General features: G+C 43.9%; 1 protein-coding gene across 3 annotated transcripts; it reads right to left on the reverse strand.

Moving 5' to 3' along the window:
- Positions 1-2,134: 2,134 nt before the first annotated feature.
- On the reverse strand, positions 2,135-10,691 carry NPL (N-acetylneuraminate pyruvate lyase). Of its 3 annotated transcripts, XM_054638022.2 has the most exons (12): positions 10,550-10,691; positions 10,302-10,370; positions 8,645-8,718; positions 8,199-8,286; positions 7,086-7,143; positions 6,930-7,005; positions 5,915-6,007; positions 5,486-5,694; positions 5,247-5,293; positions 4,353-4,437; positions 3,999-4,038; positions 2,135-2,908 (listed from the first exon to the last, which is right to left on the reverse strand). In XM_054638022.2, exons 2-12 carry the CDS (start codon positions 10,364-10,366, stop codon positions 2,757-2,759), a joined length of 987 nt encoding a protein of 328 aa, XP_054493997.2. In that variant the 5' UTR covers positions 10,367-10,370; positions 10,550-10,691; the 3' UTR covers positions 2,135-2,756. The 3 variants fall into 3 exon arrangements, with proteins under 3 accessions (XP_054493997.2, XP_077038169.1, XP_077038168.1); XM_077182054.1 differs by lacking the exon at positions 10,550-10,691 and having other exon boundaries at positions 10,302-10,543; XM_077182053.1 differs by lacking the exon at positions 10,550-10,691 and having other exon boundaries at positions 5,486-5,634.
- Positions 10,692-16,623: the final 5,932 nt, after the last annotated feature.

Here is a 16,623-nt window from a genome sequence, read left to right on the forward strand (position 1 = left end):
CTTCTCAAGCGGCCAAAGTATTTCAGTTTAAACAATCGTTCATTTTCAGTGCTCTCGTTCATTTTCAAGTCTCTCTTTCCGAGACACTTCTCAGAAAAGAGATGAATGTTGAATACGCTGGAATGAATGAAATAAAACAGCTCAGAGGCATAACTGATTTCAAGGAGTTCTGCAGGAAATGATCCTTTAGGGATATTTGGGATCACCATGTTGGTGTGACTGATGTGATCCTGAAGTTAGGATGTAGATAAGAAGAGGGGTCACAAAGCCTCCAAACCATGTCTTGCACTTGCAGCTCACTCCGGAGCAAATCAGCACGGAGCTGAGAAGTGATTTCATGTACCGCCTGGAGCAGGATCAGGAACTGCAGAGGGTGAGTGTGTGTCCTGGCACCTGTCAGCCTTGCCCTGGGCTCTTCATTTTCCAGAAGGGCTTGAACGTAGCACCAAGTGTAAGAGGCTGGATTTCAGCACAAATACACAGCACGTTTTCAGAAGTGCTGGGGTGGGTGTGGGGGTGAGTTGTGCTGTGCCAGGAAAAAGTACAAACCATGACCTGTTCTTTGGCAGCTTTTCCTTTGAGTAAAGGAAAAGTGTAGAAAAGTGAGGCAAAGTATAGATGTGGAGCTCCTGGCCCCTCAGGAGCTTTTTGGAGATTTTGGAAATGTCCTGGACTTTTTTCTTAGTTCCAAAAAGAGAGAGAGGCTTTACCTCTGAAGAATTTTGAAAGAGAAATTCTGGACGCAATCCGTCACAATTCTGTTGTTGTGATCTGTGGTGCCACTGGTTGTGGCAAAACCACTCAAGTGCCCCAGTACATCCCAGATCTCTCTTTTCTGCTTCCAGCCACCCTGCAATCATTGCTTTCATGAGGAGCAGTCAGGGCATGGGACCCCTTGTGTTTCAGCCACAAGGATCATCTGCCAGCAAGAGGATCAGCCCAGGACACAACAAAATGCACCTTTCAGGTGACATCAGGTGACTTGCTCTGGTGAGACCCCACCTGCAGAGCTGCCTCCAGCTCTGTGGCCCCAACATCAGGACATGGAGCTGCTGAATCGCCCCAAACCTGGCCAAGAGACACTTCCAAGCCAGAGTCCAAACCGTGGGTATTTGCTTTACTCAGCGCGCCGGGATCACTCCTCCTACCAGCGCACACCCTGGCACATAGCAAGTTACAATATATGGTAATACTTCATGCATATTCATTATTTTCCTTAGAAAAGGTGTGGTTATGCAAACTAAATCTTAGAATTATTATCATTAGCATAGGCGCAGGCGCAGTGCACCCTGGTGGCCGCGCTGAGGAAGGCTCCGCATCCCCCTCCCTGCTCCTTTGATGAAGGCTGGACGTCTTCCTCGCCGTGCCCTTTTCACCTTTCCCCTCTAGGCATGGGCAGTCTCTTGTTAGCTGTTTCAGCGATTTCCTCACTGGTTTTAGCAAGCTCTGTCCTTCATTTTATGCAAGTTTTGGTCCCTGTTTCTTGCCAAATTTCATCCTTCGCTTGTGGCTTAATATTTGCTAGCTTCTATACCGGTTATGATGCATCTTATTCTTGCCCAAGTATGCCTAGACACAGTGCTTTTAGCCCTTTCAGGAGCGAGTCCAGAGAAGGCCTCGAGGATGCTCCATAGGCTGGAGCCCCTCTGCTCTGGAGACAAGGCTGGGAGAGCTGGGGGTGCTCAGCTTGGAGAAAAGGAGGCTCAGGTGAGACCTCAGAGCCCTTGCAGTGCCTAAAGGGGCACAAGAGAGCTGGAGAGGAACTTGGGACAAGAGATGGAGGGACAGGACAAGGGGGAATGGTTTGCCACTGCCAGAGGGCAAGGTCAGATGGAATATTAGGAAGAAGTTCTTTCCTGTGAGGGTGGGCAGGCCTGGCACAGGTTTCCCAGAGGAGCTGCGGCTGCCCCCTCCATTAAGTGTCCAAGGCCAGGTTGGATGGGGCTTGAAGCAACCTGGGATAGTGCAAGGTGTCCCTGCCCATGGCAAGAGATGGAATGGAATGATTTTAAGGTCCCTTCTATGATTCTATGCCTTCCTAACCTGCATGACAGCATTCTGCACTGCCACATGGAGGTGCACAGCTCAAAAAAAAATGGGAGAAATATCTGCTTATTAGTGATCCAAAGCTTGCTGTTACAAAAGGGATTTCTTTTTTTAATTTTGCATTAAGGTGTATAAACACAGAAATCAGACAGAAGCAGGATTTTACATGCACAGACAGTGTCCCAGTGACTCTGATGAACAGATACCAGCCTGAGCAATGATGGTGTCATACTGCTGTTTAAACCCACAATGTAGTGTCCTTATGGAGAGGACAAAACACCATCCAGCTGAGAGGTGGTAGAGACAGATCTTCCTCCTTTCTAGGCAAAAGTTATCGGCCCTCTCCTCCAACTGGGAAAAACTTGCTCTTTTTTAATTGAACAATCCCAGTCAGTCCTGGAACATGCAGAGCTCCAGGGGAGCAGTATAAAATGTCAGGCCACACCTGCCCCAGCAAAGCCAGCCCTAACAGGAAGGAGCTTGGGCACATGGCCAGTTCCCTGAAAGAAATCATGCCCATCATGTGGGGGATGTGTCACACGGCAGAGAATCCCAGCAAAGAAACCTCCAGGTGGACATGACAGTGAACAACATCATACACGTGGCACTTGAGGATGTGGCTCAGTGCTGGACTCAGGAGTGTCAGGTTAATGGTTGGACCTGATGATCTTAGAGGTCCTTCTCAATGTAGCAACTCCATGACTCCATGCTCAGTCACCATTAGGCCACACAATGCTGTCCAGCTTGGCTTTGGCCTTGATGATGAACTCACTGGAGGCAGCAACAAGAGGAAGCCTTGGAGGTCCCATGGGAATGCCAGAAACAGAGGTCATCACAGCTTTAGTCTGTGCAACACCAAAACCTGGGCAGACAAAAGCAAAATCAGGACATTTGCAGACCACTTTCCTTCAAGCAGCCTCAATACAGGTGTCCAAAAAAGCAGCAGTATGGATTTTCTGTGTAACCCAGTGTCAACAAGGCTTCAAGCACTTCTTGGAAGTGAAAACAGAATAACTGAAAAGAGGTAACTGTGCTTGCAGACAGGAATGACACTGCAGGAAAAATTACACCCAGTCACTACATTTATTCATAGGTAAGCATTCCCCAGTGCAGACTCACACAGAGCCAAGCCTTGGGAGTAGCAACATCCTGCTCTCTGCCCATAGCTCACGACTTCTTATGTACCTTTGGATATTTAGTGTTTGCCTCTTCATCTAAAGGCTAAAAAATAATGCAATTCCTCTGACTTTGAACCCAAGAAATACAACCAGGCTCTAAAGCTTGGTGAGATTCATCAGGGCTTGTGTATGTACAGGAAACCCACAGCAAACAGTTCTCTTCATTAAATGTCTGGTATAATTTAATGTAAACATTTCCTGTCTGTTTCAGTCTCCCTAGACCACTCTGTTGGTTTTAATTGCTTTTTATATTTAAACTTGATATTGTTTCTAGAAATAATTCAATTTTAAAATGTTTGGCCTTCTACAGTCTTCAACAAAATTCCTGTTTAATTACAGCAAGGCAAGAGAGAGAAGTATGAGAGCTATTTTCTACTTGGGCATCACCATTTCAGAAAATTACTGTTGAAATAAAGCTGGAAATGAGCTTTTGGAGATGAAAGGAAAAAAAAAACCTAACAAAAAAAATCAACCCACAGAAAGAGTCAAGATAAGAACAAGGGTAAATCACAGAGTCACAGCTTTAAACCTCTGAGATTTCACAGCAGAAGGAAGGAAGGGAGAGTGGAATCTGTCAGGGATGCTTGGTCAGCTCCCTTTGTTGAGCTCCCAACTGCTACTAAGTTGGGAAACAGCAGATGCAACAGTTTTTCACTGCAAAATCTTTCAGGAAGGAAGTTCTAAGAGTACAGCAACATGAAAGTTTGAGAAGCAGAAAGTTTGCACTTTTAAATATAGTGAGGGAAACAAGCAGCGTTTATTCAGTTTACTTACCCAGTTTGATGACAAAGTTAAGGAATTCCCCAGTGAGAAACTAGAAAAGACCAACAGTAATTTATTAACACCCTCCAATTTGAAGGTGTTAACTACTATGTTTATATTTTATATCATTGCTCACTTGCATGGATGAGATCAGAGTTGAAGGGTAAGTGGTTAAAAGGCAGTGAGTAATGGTCAAAAAAGTGAGGATGGATGAATAACCAAAAGGGAGGTTGAAGATGAAAGAATTTTTCTTTGATAAGAAAGAAAATGCCTCAGTATGGATGAGAGAAGCACATGGAGAACAGCCACAGTAAAGCTCAAAGACAAAGAAAGTTGCTCCCAGGGAGGCCTGGGAAGATGCTGTACCTGATACTGCTGTGCCAAGGCAAAGTCTGGCTTTGCAAAGGCTTGCAACATGAGATTGGTTTGTTGGCCCAAATAGTTGTATGTACTGTCAAAAAACCAAACCAAAAATAGAATTGGTAAATGCAAAGAAGGAACTTAAAACCAGTGAAACAAAGGAAGTAACCATAGGCTTTTGTTGTTGACATTGTCATTATTATGAGAGAAATTAGTGGAATTTCTGTGGGGTGCAATCTAATGTCAAGCATCTGAAGTATGCCAAGCTCCATGGAAGAATTAAGAGAGCTGATTTCTCTTCCCAGTTCTTTCCAAATGGAACTGCTTTCCAAAACTAAAAATAAAAATACATCATCAGGCAATAAGGAAAGTCAATCACTTAATTTTCCAGTTGCTTGTTCATTTAATGGATTGCCTAGATGGGAACACAGGTATCACATAGTAATTCATCTCATCAGCCTGATATGAGGGGCTGAGGAGAAATTAGAAATTAAACTCAGCACAGCCCTTTTCCTCACAGACTGCTCATGTGAACTACCAATTTTAACCTTTCTGGGATTTGGTTCCTCTCTGGGATTTGGTTCCTTACCCAAGGCAGATAGAAGTGATTACCTACTTCAAAAGTTGCCATGAGGATAAAAAGTACACTGAAACCTTTGGGTCAGCTTAGAAACCACAGCAATGATCACCCAAAGGAACATGATCTGAGATCCTGGGTTATATGACTGTCCCATCACTAGGACTGGGGCTGGATTGTGTGTCTGTTTGCCTCTGTATATCCCTATCCTGCAAAATCTTCCATTGCTGTGACTGAAAACAGTCAAGGAAATACTATGCAGATAGTGGAAGATAAAACAGCACAGTGTATGTGTGAGGGAAAGGAGTCCAAGACATACTGACCTTCCAACTGCTCCATTTGCCCCTAGTGCCAGTGCACCCAACAGTTGCTAGTTTGGGGTGGAGGGAGAAAAAAAAAAGTAAAAAAAAAAATTACTTCATGTAATAAAATAAAGGGAAAAAAGGGGTAGTGAGAGGGAGCAGCAAAACTGCCTTGCACTGAGTGTCCAGGGTTACTTCTTCCCCAAGGCTGAAGCAAGAGAGTACCTTAGAAGAAATTACTTTTAAGAGAAGCTTCTTACCTCATCCACCCCATAAAGAAATTCAAACTCCCCTGTTTCATTCTTGTGTATGCACTGTGCCAGGTCCAAGAGGTCTGTGTCACTGAACTTCACACCCTGGAAGGTGGGGATCTGTGCTTTTATCCCATCCAGCAACTCTTCCACACGAACTGTGCACAACAGCAATCTCATATGAGGGAACATAGGCCTCTTCTGGGACAGTGCCCTGCCTTGTCCCCAAGAGAAAGACTTCATATTTTACAAGTTGTTCACTTTCAGCCTAAGCCCAGTAAACTACACAGCTCCAAAACAATGAGTAAGACAGAGTAAGACTCTTCTACTAGATCAGAAAAAGTTTAGGAATGAACCAGCAACAACACATTTAAGACTAAATATATATCCATGCTTTCAGAAACACCAAATCACCAAAGATCTGTACTCTGTACTTACTCTTCACACCTGTCAGAGGAGGAATGTGATAGTAATAAAATGGCACCTCAGGGGCTTCAGATGCAACCTTCTGCATGAAAGCAACCAGCTCATCTAGAAGGAAACCAGCAGGGATCCCATAAGAGAAGGAGATCATCCACAGGGAGACACAGTTCAGATTCACAGCATGGGGGCTGTGGAGAGGCCTCAGCTTGTGCACACACACAGCAAGTCATACAAAACCCTTCACAAGTCATAAAACATTAAATGTGATATAAATCAGGGGAGGACCCTTAAGAAAGCCAAAGAGAGTATTTCTTTTAAGCCAAACCAGTTTCAGTAGCTCCCACTCATTCTGTTACAGGTGTAACTCAGGCATGCTCTCACAAGTGCCAGATCTGTGTGCCAAGTGACCTCAGCAGGATCCCTTGTGTGCAACAGAGGACAAGGGATCAAGTTCACGTTCACCTCCCTGGGGTATGGTGCTTTCACATGAACATTTCCATTCAGAATTCATTCAGACAACTTCTAATATTTATTTTACAGCCCTCCACTTCATGTGGTTCTTTTATGCCATTGTCAGGATCTTAAGGACAAAATACTCAGTTTGCAAGATTTGAGGTAACCTTAGAGAGACAGAACCAAACCTGATCACCTCAGTAACAAGAGCCACACCTGTGTATCAGCAGTTGCTCAGCTTGGTCAGTGCCCAGCAAGGGTCACCATGGAACCAGCTGCTTCCTAGTGTGGCCCATCAAAACTATCCATTCAGAACACAGACTAGTTAACTAGACCATTCTTTCCAAAAGCAATTCTTCTTCTTACAAAAGGCTAACAAAATACATCCCAAAAGACATCCTTCCCATTTCTTACCAGGACAATTCTACTATCCCTCCTCTTTAAAAAATGCTTCTTGCAGGTTTTGCTTTTCCATTACAGTTGTGCAAACATTACTATCAGAATATTTTCCTAAGAAAGCACATTACATTCATCCTTTATCTATGACCAAAAGGCCTCAGCAATCACATCTACTCACCTTTGTTTGTGGGTTTGAAGAAGAAGGGGGCTATGACAGCAATGCCATCAGCACCTATGGCTGCTGCATGTCTTGCCTATAAAAGACAGAGTGGAAAGTATCTGAAGGTACATCTGCTTCTATTTATCACACACAGAGTGAAAAATATATACACACCAGCTCTTGGCACTCTGGCAGATTCAGTGCTCCCACATGAATGATCACATGGTCCAATCTGCACAAAAAAAAAAACCAAATTCAGAAGATTTTGGGGAGGTTTCAGTGATGGTGAACTACCAGGCTGCCAAAATTACTTGCTTCAGCCCAGGCAGCCACAGAAGAAGAACCCAAAAAAAAGAGTTGAGCCTGGATTGACCTGATGACCAGAAACATGGATTAATGCTGACAGGGGCAAGTGCTGGTGGAAGAAAGAAAACACATTTCTAAACATGATTCACGTGGGACTTCTTGCTGTAGTGCTTGCAAGGCTTTCAGGAGGGATGAATATTAGTATTTTATTAGGAAATTTGAAATCAAGACATAAAGGATTTACGGGGAGGCTGGGAATTGTAAAGGAAATCAAAGTATATCTTTACTTTCTAAACCTATTTCTCTGCAAACCTACCAGAAGAGTTCAACCTCACAACAGCACCTTTGACAGCTTGTCTGATCCTGCTAAGGGAATCCTCCATGCTCCAGTCCATCAACCCCACTGCTGGTTTTCTCCTTTTTATCCATAGGAGACAGGGATATAAAGGCCATGATCCTTCACCCCAGTTTATTTCTCCTCACTATCCTTCTCCCCCAAAACACCTCCTCCTCTGCACATCCTCTGACCCAGCATCCAAAAGAAAGGCAGCAGTGAGGGGTACAAGGCTGTGACTGGTACAAGAAAGGGAGAATGAAGCTGCAATTGGATACACAGCTGCAGATGCAGATTGAATTCTTTCTTCTGTTACTAATTTTGTACCTTTAGGGCATGTCACACCTCAGCTTCAGTCACACAAATAATGTAATACATTAAAAGGCCAAGCCCTTTCTCATCCCCCCCTCTCAGTGTACCAAAGAGAAGGACTCTCACAAGCTCTCTAAGCAGCAGGAACACACACCAGCTAACTGGCAGTGGCAAAAGGCAAAACCACACTTCTGTGACAAAGGAGCTGGGGAACAAAGCCCAGCAACACAATACTAAAAAAAAAAAAAAAAAAAAGGCATCAGCACACTTCATTTTGCAATCAGGCATTATTATAACATAAGCTCTGGAACCCCCATTCCCTCTCAGTTACTTACTTGTCTTTTCCCTGGCACATCCATTCTTCTGCCAACTGCTTCCTCTCCTGGATGCTAAGGGATAGGCCTTCTCCTGTTGTGCCATTCACTGTTTCAGCACAACAAAACACAACACACTGGCTGAGGCCTCATCTACACACATTGGTTTCACTGAAGACAAGAACTAACATTTTTGATTTGGGAAGAATCATTCAGATCAGTCTTCTCTGTCAACACAACATTATCCATTCATCTTTGGGAACATCACCTTATGAAGGCACCTTATTTTATCCCCCACAGAAATGGGGTGTGGGCAAAACCAGATGCCTGCAGTCTCTCCACTGGTGAGTATAAATGGCCAGGATGATCCCACATCCACATTCCTTCCCACTACAGCTCTTATTAGGTAAGATATCACAGGATTCCCATCCAGGTAAAAGGGCTGTAACACAGTTTCTGTCACTTACCAAAAACATTCTTCACATTCTGCTCATTTACCAGATAATCCACGTACTGACGAATCACTGGGAGGTTAATTTTTCTGCAATAAAAGGAACCATTAAGCCCCCACCCACAGTTATTTTAAACTTAGTGATTAAGAAACCAAAAAAAAAAACCCATGTATTTTGAAGCCCTGGTTTTGCACACACACAGATTACCCAGAGGTAAGAAACCCCTGACATCTGTTTAACATCTGAGGGTAGCAGCTTAGCCTTGAATTCTCTCATGCAGTTTCTCTTCCTCCTGACAAGTAGTTTGCTGTTCCAAACTTTTATTGGGAATTGCTGCAGGCTTGTCACAGCAAAGAACTTTTTTGGGATATATGGGAGAACAGGAGACACTAAAACCTCTTCCTCTTTTGAGGGAAACAGGAGAGTTTCAAACAAAGTTATTTGTGCAAGTGCTGGCAAATGGTTAAACTGTTGGATGTTATAACTGCTGGATACAGAGAGGGAAACAGCATCCGCTGGATGTGACTTTGACCTCTCTCTCTCATTAAAGGATGAGGAGAGCAACAGAATTCCCTGGCAAGAGGGGAAGGAAAATTCTTGGGTTATCTTCTATGCAAGACAAACTTATTTTGTTTACTAGTGTATAATATTTCACTGTTGTTTTCATTTGTCAAAAATACAGACCAAACCTATGGTCTGGAAGTCAATTCTGATGTCTTGATAGGTTTTACACAACATTCAAAATTCCATAGATGCCTTCCCAGAACATATCTGACAAGGACCATGCAGTTCAGGCAGAGGGCTCAGGTCACTAAATACTATGTTGCAATAAATGTGGGTCATAAAAAAAAAAAAATCAGAAACAAGTTTCCTTTAAAGCAAGAATCAAAGCAGTGACTGCAATTGAATGAGTTCCCTGACTGGGATGGAGCCTTATTTTTCAGCACATAAAGTAAAGTTCACTTTTGGAGACCTGTACTAGCAAATCTCCACTGTGTCTCTCAAAAGCGTGTACAGGTCCTGACACACCCCCCACAAGAGCTCAGAGTTCTCCACTGACTCCACACAACTGAGTCTTGCAACATCAAAATGCAGTGAGAAGGCTTCTGTTTGCCATGCCTGCTCTGAAGAAAGCTGAATTTCAAGTTTCAATTTGATGCTATTTTCAAAACTGTGCTGTCCTTGCAGTATTTTCTTCAAGTTTAGACTAACTTCATGCACTCATACACACATGACTGCATGCATGACTTAGCTCAGATAGAGAGAAGTCTAAAAGGCCTTCGGATTCTGACAATTATTTTCTAACTCTCAAGAGCTCTTTGTAACTAGGACTGCATTTTTCCTTAACAAATGTGAAAACACTGCAATGCTCTACACGTGTAACTGTACTATGATTTAATTTGCACCTACAAAGCAACAGAAAAGGAGAGAGACTGATCCAAAGTCAGAGCCATAGTACTTGCTGGCAACAGAAGGAAGCAGAGACAGGGGAATCTAACTCTGGGAACAATTTAGTAGTTCCTCCAATCCCATCAGAGATTGATTTTAAAAATTAAAAAAAAAAAAAAAAAAAAAAGAAAAAGGCAAGAAAGCAAGCAGATCAGTTCCAAATAAGAAAGAAGGAAAATAGGGGTGGAAGGAAACAATAAACAGTGCAACTTTGACAGCTCACCCATCCGGAGTCATTGGAGTGATGGTAGCAGCTACGAGACCCTTTAACTTCTTTCGGGGTGCCATTGAGCTGTTTGGGGAAAAGGGAATAACCGGGATTACCATCTCTGTTCAAGCGTTTCTGTGGAAGGGTACAGCCCCCGCAGGCTGTGCAGCCGAGCCCGCCGGGCAGCAGGGCGGCTCTGCAGGGACTGGCCCCAGCCATTCCCAGCGACGGGCTGCGGGGGCTCTGCCCCGGCTCCCCCTCACCTCGGGCGCCGCCACAGCCGCGGCCGTGCGGGGACGAGCAGGCGGCAGGAGGCGGGGACAGCGCCGGGGACAGCGGCAGCAGCTGACGGCGGCACAGCCGGCCCTGCTCAGCCCAGCCCAGCCCAGCTGCGCCTCCTCATCAGTCCAGCCCAGCTCCACCCAGCCTGGCCTTGCCCAGCCCAGCCTCTGCCTGCCCCGCAGCCCCCCATGGCCCCTCTGCATAGCCGCGACCCCCAGGGGCTCCTACTGCCCATGCTTCGTGCAAGAGATGAGGCTGGTTTGTTTTATCCGTAATTATCTGCAGACTTCAAGATAAAAATAAAAAAAGGAACCTTTAAATATTAATACATAACAGGATGGAGACAAACAAAATCTTGGAATGATTTGGGTTGGAAGGGACCTTAAAAGGTCACCCAGTGCCACCCGCAGCCATGGGCAGGGACACCTTCCACGACCCCAGGTTGCTCCAAGCCCCATCCAGCCTAGCCTTGGACACTGCCAGGGATCCAGGGACAGCCACAGCTTCTGTGAGCACCCTGTGCCAGGGCCTGCCCACCCTCATGTTGTTGTTATCAGATTTCTAAAGTCCATTCTTCTTTGGTGTATTCTCATGGCTGCAGATCTTCACTGACTCCTTCTGCTGCATGCTGTTCTCTCAGGTCAGGGCTCCTCCAAGGCTCTCCCTGACTGGCTAACCCACCCCCTTTTATCCCAGTCATCTTCATTGGTTACAACTGCAGCCCATCAAGGGCAACCGGGACCTCTGGGGCAAAGCCTCTATACAGATATTCTAATACAATTCCTCTACTATATTTCCCCCTTTTCTTTTACTCAAGTTAACAGTTGTACAGATGTTCAATTACAATACATACATTTCTTCATGACTCACAGGCCATGTTCAGCACACATAGCTCCTTGCTCAAAGGCCATACTCTTTCACAGCTCTTTGACTCAAAGGCTATGTTCTGTCACAGCTCTTGGCTGTCTTATCTTCTACCAACTATCACCACAGCTCTTGGCTGTTCTGTCGCAGCTCTTGGCCGCCACAGCTCTCGGCTGTCTTATCTTCAACTACCACCACAGCTCTTGGCTGTTCTGTCACAGCTCTTGGCTGCCACAGCTCTCGGCTGTCTTAGCTTCTGTTAACTATCACGTCAGGGTCACCAATTGTAGTTGTTCTATTATTTCTCTAGAGTCCATAATGATATTCTCAGATTTCTAAAGTCCATACTGCTTTGGTGTATTCTCATGGCTACAGATCTTCACTGACTCCTTCTACATGCTGCTCTCTCTCAGGTCAGGGCTCCTCCAAGGCTCTCCCTGACTGGCTAACCCTCCCCCTTTTATCCCGGTCATCTTCATTGGTTACAGCTGCAGCCCATCAAGGGCAACCAGGACCTCTGGGGCAAAGCCTCTATACAGATATTCAAATACAATTCCTCTACTATACCCTCACACGGAGAAAGCTCTTCCAAATATCTCACCTAATGTCCTCACAACCCTGCTGAGCTGCTGGAAGCACTCCCAATAACAGTGCAGTGTCCCTGCTCTGGGACACACAGACAGATCCATGTCCCTGTGTGAGAAAGGCAAATGGAGCCCAGGCTTTCTGTTCCTGCCATGCAGCCCAACATGGTTTTACCAGATGTGTGTCCATTGTGGAGCGTGGGCTCCACAGCAGTCATGCACAGCACAATCCTCCCCATCCCACCAGAACTGCAAATCTGCTCCCAGCAGATCTGAACAGCAGACTATGAGCATCCCCTAAGACAAAGTACTGCCCTGAACAGATTCATAGCAATAAACGTCCAAAAAATATTTTAAAAGATTGTCTTCAGTGTGCACTTTCAGATCTTCCATTAGAGCGTGGTTTTGAAAGCAGCCTGTGCCTGCAGAGAGAACAATCCCCTGTTGTGTGATTCAGGAGCACATCTTCCATGGATTCACATAATGACCTCAGGAGTTTGGGGCTGTGGTATTCCTCCTCCACCCCAAAATATGCTCACCGTGGGCTGTTTGCATGCAGAGATCACTCTCTGGGTTTCTGCCTTATTAACAGCTCCTTACAAAGCACATATATTTCCCTTTTCTTAGAGGGTCATCCTGATCTTTCAGAAATCCCCTTTCTCTACACTCTTCCATCCCCACAGGTAACTTCTCTTTCTCCAGGCTCAATAATTCCATCTCTTGCAACCTTTTCCACCTCCCCAAAGCACCAGCGTATTTCTGGAAGTTCACAGACAGTGCTCTACAGAGCCATTTAGAGGAAGTCCTCAAGATTTCCTGAGTATTTTAATGCAGTTTTAGTGCTACCTCATGGAGTTGACAGCACAGGAGAGAAGCTTCACAGTAGCCTGGAGAGGTTTAGAGCTACTTAGAACCCTGTAGGAGTCAGAGATTGGCATAAAAGGGTTTTAGAGCTGTTTGGAGCTCCTCAGAGGAATTTTAAAGCCACCTGAGGAGTTGAGAGTTATACAGTAGAGATTTAGAGGCATTTTAGATGCATTTAAAGACATATTAGTGCTGCTTACAGCAACACAAAGCAGCTTTAGATCAGTTTAGGGGAGCTCTGAGGTGCTGAGAAGAGGTTTAGAAGAGCTAAAGGAGTTTAGTGCTTTACAAGAGTTCTGGCACATTTCACAGGACTTTAGAGCTGCTTAGAACAGTCTATAGGATGTTTACATCAGCTCAGAGTGATTTTAGAGGGTTTCAGAAGAGTTTTAGCACTGTCTCTAAGCAGGAATTCCAGAACTGCAGAAGAGTTCTAGAGCAGTTGCAAGAAAACTGGGAAGGGCTTGAGATCTATTTTGAAGCATTTTACTGCTACTTTAAGCATTGTGTTCACACTTCTCAGCACCTCAGAGCTGAGAAGTTTCCTTCAGACTTTTTGTTGCTGCTGTATTAACTTTTCCATTACTTTCCAATACACTGACTACAACTTACCACCCCTGAACTTTACTTCTACTTCCCCCAAATCACAGTTCTCTCTACATATACACAGAAAATTCAATATCCATGAGGTCAGTATTTATTTTGATTTTTGCATATTTAGACTGAGAGCAGAGCAAATATAGGTATCTGGGTAGATACATACATACATAGATACAAGTGTATGTATGTATGTATCATACATACAAATGTATGTATTTTTGACATCCAAACTATCACATTTCTCAAGGGGACTTCTGGTTTGGTATAATTACACTACAGTCTTGCCTCTTTGTCTCTGCAATCAACAAATGTATCCAGATGTAATTTTCTTTCAAAGACAGACTCGAGTCTATTTCCAGAGAAATATGAAGTACTGAAGCCTAAATGAAAATTCAGAAAGACAGTACTTGTTAAAGTGATAAAATTCTCTTAAGTACCATCATGGCTGGCTAGTATTCAGAAGCACATAATCTGGGGAGTTGATGTGATGCCATTATCTATGTATGTATGTATCTACCTACCTACATTTACTCTGCTCTCAATCTAAATGTGCAAAAATCAAAATAAATACTAACCTCCTGGATATAAAATTTTTCTTTAAATCATTAAGTTTGTTGTTGATTCTACCTGAAAACTTGCCAGTTTAACTGTTCTAGACTTAAGCATAACCTGGAGGATTTTCCTAACTTAGCATGTTCTTAACAGTCTTACACAGACATTCCCTGACAGGGGCTCAGAACTATAGGCTCTTCTCTTTAAAGTCCCATCCAACACAAACAGTTCTGTGATTCTCTGATTCAGGTTGCTGTGTCTGTCACATAAAAGATGTTTTAACATGCCAAGTTATTAATTTTTTAGATGTTAAAGTGCTTTCCCATTACCAGTCAACAAGAGCATAATCCAATTTATGTCTCTGGAAATAGAAAGAACTGTCAGGGTGCACTGGAGCCGAAGTGATCACTGGCAACCAAGAGAGGATCAGGGATGTTCCTCTTGAAGGAAAGCTCACCTCTGAACGCAGCCAACAGTGCCACCTGGTGCAGAGCCCAGCACTGGCTCATTCTGGGGACACACAGGAAGAGAGAGCAGGTTCTTGAAGAATCCATCTCTGAAGGCCTTACTCACATCATCTAAAGAACAGAAGTGCCCATCAAAACCCCACACCCACTACCAATAACCCACTGTTAGACGAGAGGAGAGTTCTGATATGAACCACATTCATGCCAGTAAGATAAGGAAGAAGCTTAGGAGATAAACCCTCAGTTCCAGTTACCTCTTCATGCCTTTTTGGAAATGGAAATTATTTTAAGGAAAGTATTTCCTTTAACGTATTAATCCCTACTCTCTGGGCCGGTTTGCATCATGTCTGGATGTTCTCAGGTTCCTGGGACTACACAGGGAAATCCTGAGCTCTCAAGGGCAATTTCTGCATATCAGGGGCTTTTTCAGACATGTGGGGCTGCTCCCACAATTTCAGAACCCCTCAGCAGAGTCAGGAGCTTAACTCAGGTCCTTGACAGAGGAGCTGCCAGGTGGTCTCAGTCCATGCAGCATACAGACTGGAGTAGGCTGAGAATGAGAGAGAGGGAGAGAGGAAGGGAAGAAGGAGGCCAAAGCAGGTAAAGAAAAAGAGAAGGAAAAGATCACTTTAAAACTCTCGAAAGGGGGATCAAAGAAAGAAAATGCAGAGCCCACTGTGTTTCTGCCCAAGCAGCTGTTGCCTCTTCAGAACTGTATTTGCAAATAAGGTGTATTCTGTCACAGTTTAGGCTTAAGTCCCTTCTAAACCATTTAAAAAAGCAAAACCAGCAAGGCAATAAATTTGTGTCAAGACTTTTTTCTAGCAAGCACTGTTACCTCTTTCCCTTTATGAGATATTCCTATCTTGAAGATAAAAACTTACCTTTCTTCATGTTCTTGTTTCTGAGAAGAATCTTTCCATAACAGAATGTGGATGAATTTGTAGGGGAAGATGAATTAATTTTCTCTCAGCAATCAGAGAGGACTGGAAGTTTCTGTGGATCTAGGAACCTTCTTTTCACTGGCTAAAGTTTGCTGAGACAATTGCTTGTGGAGTTCAGTTTCTAGCTAGATCCCAGAACAGATCCATATTAAAATAAGCCTTATTGTAGAAACAATCCAGTGAATAAAGCAGTATATAAAGCTGAAATAGCTTCTCTCTGGGCCCCATGCACAGAAGACAGGAAGGTTTAGGAATGTTTTTTATGGCTGCTGGAAGCAAGGATTCATTTAAGATTAATTCCCCAAACCTGGAATGTTTCAAAATGTGAGCTTCAGCAGGGAACTCTTGGAAAATGCCAAGTCAGGAGTGCTCTGGAGTCACCACTCTGGTGTAGGAAGCTTTTTATTTGGTGAAGAGCAGCCAGTTCCATGTTTTCTCTGATGAAGTGAGCACAGAATCACTCATTCAGCAAGATTTAGGTAACTCTGTCACTGAGTAAGCAGGAGATGCAGTAGTTTCACATCATTTGTAATGAACTAGCTGGAATCCGGCAGAAATGTGGACAAAATCCCCACACACATTGCCAGAAAGCAGATGACTTCTGGCTGAAGGTAAATCCAATAGTAACAAACTCCCCTGCTGATATAAAATGTGTAGGTCAGAGCACAAGGTCTAAATACCACCTCACTGCAGTTATGGCATAGATTTCCTTTCCACAATTCCTAAGGATAATAAGGAACCTCCTTGGAACAGTACTATAGTACATTCAACTGCTTCTTTAGAAGATGGTGTGTTTTTCTCAATCCCCCATTTTCCATGCTGGGACTGAGAATATGTGGAGGCTCTCTTTACAGCAAGGAGGTAAGAGGCTTCTTTTAGGAGCTGAATTTGCAGTAAACCACAGTTCATCTAACAACATATATGGACACTTCTACTGCCCTGGACAGTAACTACAGTAATATCACATGCTCAACTCCTTTGCTGTAAAGTGAGGTTTCTGCACCATCATATGAGCATATATTTACAAAAGTAAAGGCCATTTATATGTGGAGAGACTCAGTTCTTTTAAATTAAAATAATTGTCAAAGATTCTCTGACAAGCTCAAGCAGCAATGCAAAACTGCTTGGAGCTTTGTGTTGAGACCACTTGATAAAAAATGTGAGTGGCCTCACATCCCTG

Source organism: Agelaius phoeniceus, chromosome 8 (assembly GCF_051311805.1).
Source record: "Agelaius phoeniceus isolate bAgePho1 chromosome 8, bAgePho1.hap1, whole genome shotgun sequence".
Classification (NCBI taxonomy): Eukaryota; Metazoa; Chordata; class Aves; order Passeriformes; family Icteridae; genus Agelaius; species Agelaius phoeniceus.

What these genes read in the sequence shown, in the direction of transcription:
- NPL (XM_077182054.1), bottom strand. Translation starts at nt 10,405, where the DNA reads ATGGTAATCCCGGTTATTCCCTTTTCCCCAAACAGCTCAATGGCACCC. An exon ending in CTTCAAACCCACAAACAAAG is followed by an intron (nt 6,008 to 6,929) that starts GTGAGTAGATGT and finishes GTTTCCTTCTAG; the next exon opens with ATGAGCTGGTTGCTTTCATG. An exon ending in CCTTGGCACAGCAGTATCAG is followed by an intron (nt 4,039 to 4,352) that starts GTACAGCATCTT and finishes GGTCTTTTCTAG; the next exon opens with TTTCTCACTGGGGAATTCCT.